This window comes from Gossypium hirsutum, unplaced genomic scaffold, assembly GCF_007990345.1.
Source record: "Gossypium hirsutum isolate 1008001.06 unplaced genomic scaffold, Gossypium_hirsutum_v2.1 scaffold_672, whole genome shotgun sequence".
Classification (NCBI taxonomy): Eukaryota; Viridiplantae; Streptophyta; class Magnoliopsida; order Malvales; family Malvaceae; genus Gossypium; species Gossypium hirsutum.
This window is the reverse complement of record NW_024403191.1, coordinates 7,953-10,940: the sequence shown is the minus strand read 5'-3', so window position 1 is coordinate 10,940 and position 2,988 is coordinate 7,953. Positions and strand designations below refer to the sequence as shown.

The 2,988-nt window shown below is 32.4% G+C and overlaps 1 protein-coding gene across 2 annotated transcripts; it reads left to right on the top strand.

Moving 5' to 3' along the window:
• The first annotated feature begins 1,036 nt into the window (after positions 1-1,036).
• Positions 1,037-2,988, top strand: LOC107959692 (uncharacterized). Of its 2 annotated transcripts, XM_016895806.2 has the most exons (3): positions 1,037-1,688; positions 2,381-2,404; positions 2,528-2,988. In XM_016895806.2, the coding sequence occupies exons 1-3, from the start codon at positions 1,484-1,486 to the stop codon at positions 2,842-2,844; spliced, it is 546 nt and encodes a 181-aa protein (XP_016751295.1). In that variant the 5' UTR covers positions 1,037-1,483; the 3' UTR covers positions 2,845-2,988. The 2 variants fall into 2 exon arrangements, with proteins under 2 accessions (XP_016751295.1, XP_016751296.1); XM_016895807.2 differs by lacking the exon at positions 2,381-2,404 and having other exon boundaries at positions 1,063-1,688.

Genomic DNA, 2,988 nt, shown 5'->3' with positions numbered 1-2,988 from the left:
GGTGTCAACAACATGATAATTAGATTTATTTAAAATAAAAATATTAAATATTTAAATATTAAAAAATATTGTTGAATTTAATTGGCCATTAAATGACCATTGACTAGCGTTGATTGGGCATTGACCTACCATGTAGCGCTATTAGAATATGCAATGTATTTTTTTTAATATTATATATTATATTGAGTAAAAATATAAAAAACCATATATAATATATAAAAAATTAAAACTTTTACTATAAAATATATAATTCTAAAATTCTAAAATATTATTAATTTAACTAATTTCTTTTCAATTATCATTTTTTGTAAATTTTTTTATAATTTATATTTTTCTTAATTTATATATATTTCTGATTTTTTATATATTTATTTTTAATTTTTATATATATTTAATAAAAATATTTATTTTTTACATAAAGCGATCACATGGCGCTTTGTGATTGACTATTAAATTTTCTTTTAATGTATGTAAAAAAATAAATTAAAAAATATAACAGAAACATACTGAAAAGTGATTGCTACTTCAAGTACCAAATTGGTAAAAAAGAAAAATTAGATTCCAAAATTAAATTTAGTATAAAAATTATGCCTAATTTATGCCATCCTTATACATTAAAAAATTGATGTGATTGGGAGAAATTTGAATATGGGTGGAAATGAATCCATAGTAAAGTAGTTAAATGAAAGAACCATGAAAAATCAAAGGCCATGGACTTTATCGAGTAAACGTTGTCAAACATTGGGCACATGTTTTCACAATCAGACATATATGGTGGGCCAATCTAATAAATCTTGTCTTCTCCTTCTCCAGATGTGACGTGGTTTACACAAATAATTTCGACGACGCCAATCAATCAAAACCATACTAACACCTTAAAATCAATGTTAATCTAAATATTTATCATCTTCCACTTGCATTAAATGTTTATTTTTCTATAATATCTGTCACAAAAATGGTGTTTTTTTAAAAAAAATTAAAAAAGAAAAAAGAAAAGCCAAGTAAAAAGTGCCTCAACATAATGATTAAAAGGAGGTTTCGTAAGTAATCTATCTTTATCTCTTAACTCTTATAGACGTCTCTGTTCATATCCTCTTTATTTATTTATATTAATAAGTTAACAGTCTCATAATCCAATAAACTTCTTCTGTATCCTTTATGGGATCTGGGGCTTCTTTAATTTCTCAAAGAAACCAAGTACCCAAGCACACAACTCTTTCTTTTCCTGCTCTCAAAGATGACAACTTTTCATCATTAAAGCTCAAGGCCTTACTTTGATAAATGAGTTTCGGTCCCATCTCTTGAGCTGTGAAGCAGATTTTCAAATCTGGGTACTTCTCATTTTTTCTACAAAACCCGACAAACATTTGTTTTTGTATGTATTAACTTGTAGGTTTTTACCCCAGATCTTGCAATGGTCTGAAACTCTTGAGTAAAGCTGTTTTTTCTTTTGTTGGGGGGGGGTCTTTATAAAGGGTAGAAAATGGCTTATAGCTTAGAGCAAAGGTTTTGGTGTCAGCGAGTTTTAAGGTTTGGGTTTGCATTTGTATGTGTGTGTTTGGGTGGGTACATTGTTGGTCCGACATCACTGTTGTGGCGTTTGAAGGACAAGTCAAGACCTAAGGTCTCATGTCTTCCTTGTGTTTGTGATTGCTCCTCCCATACAGATGACTTTTTTCTAACACCAGGTTTGTTTTTATCTGATCATTTGCCTTTCATTTCACTCCACCATGTCCTTAATTTTCATGTTCAGTATAGGCATATTCGGATATGGTTATAAGAATACTATATATGCGTGTGTGTGTGATATGAGTTGCTGGATTTGTAAGCAGCCCATTTCTCAGTTTTATAGCATAGTAGGTTGACAGTAACAATTAATCCGGTTAATTAGCATTGTTTTGATAGAACTAAGGTATCTCCATATCTGTTTTTTTTTTTTGCATGTTTGTGGTTGCCTCTGTCAACAACTTTCAAGTTTCGAAGTTTGGAACACCTTTCAGGGTTAATTAGCATTTTGGGAACACCTTTACCATTAAGGCCTATTGAAATTCTGTATTGAAGGTCTCAATTTTAATATATAGGTAGTGTAGTTTTAAGATGGAAGACATATGTTTGGAACACTCTGCATACTGAGAAACATAATGTTTCTTCCTGGTTAAACGGCCAGCATAGTGATTAAATTTGCAGTTTTGGTTACTGAATTTGCAATGTCTGCTAGTCTCGGATCTATATCTCTGAGGAAATCTTTGATATGTAACTCGAAAGACTTGCATTGAATAATGCTGTCTGTGATGCTTCTATAGGGGTACTGTTTGCATTTTGTCCCTCAGGTTTCACTCTCTATTAATTTGTGAGTTTATCATTTATTTATTTATTGCAGGATTAGCCGACAACACATACTCAGGTCACTTCATTTTCCCATGCTTATTTTTCTTGACATCATTAGAAACCTTACACTTAGGGGCTTCATATATATAATCCCATATCCCATTCCATGTTATTCAAGCTATGTTCTTTTGTAGTGCAGGTTGTGGCCAAAACGATCCTGATTTAAACCAAGAACTGGAGAAGGATACTGTGGCCTTACTCTCCGAGGAGATTGCATTACAGAAGATCGTAAGCAAAGAAACCATGGACCGCACCTCGGCACTAACAATGGATGCCAAAAGAGCCTCCTCACACTACCAGAAAGAAGCTGAAAAGTGCAATGCAGGTGTAGAAACATGTGAGGAAGCCAGGGAATGGGCTGAAGCTCAACTCAGAGAGGAGCTCAAGCGGACTGCCTTATGGGAGCAACGAGCTCGGCAACTCGGCTGGAAAGATCGAAAAAGGGCATATACTTGACTGTCTATATATATGTACAAACTCATTTTTTGTTCATTTTCTATTAGAAATGCAAATGCTTCATCCTCTTCCACTTGCATTCAATGTTGTTGGCTTTTTTAATTAAACAAAGGCAGTGAAAGCATTCTAGATATTTATTTTCCC

Coding starts and splice junctions, on each gene's coding strand:
- LOC107959692 (XM_016895806.2), top strand. CDS start 1,484: ATGGCTTATAGCTTAGAGCAAAGGTTTTGGTGTCAGCGAGTTTTAAGG. Junction 1,689..2,380: donor TGACTTTTTTCTAACACCAG/GTTTGTTTTTAT, acceptor TATTTATTGCAG/GATTAGCCGACAACACATAC. Junction 2,405..2,527: donor AGCCGACAACACATACTCAG/GTCACTTCATTT, acceptor TTTGTAGTGCAG/GTTGTGGCCAAAACGATCCT.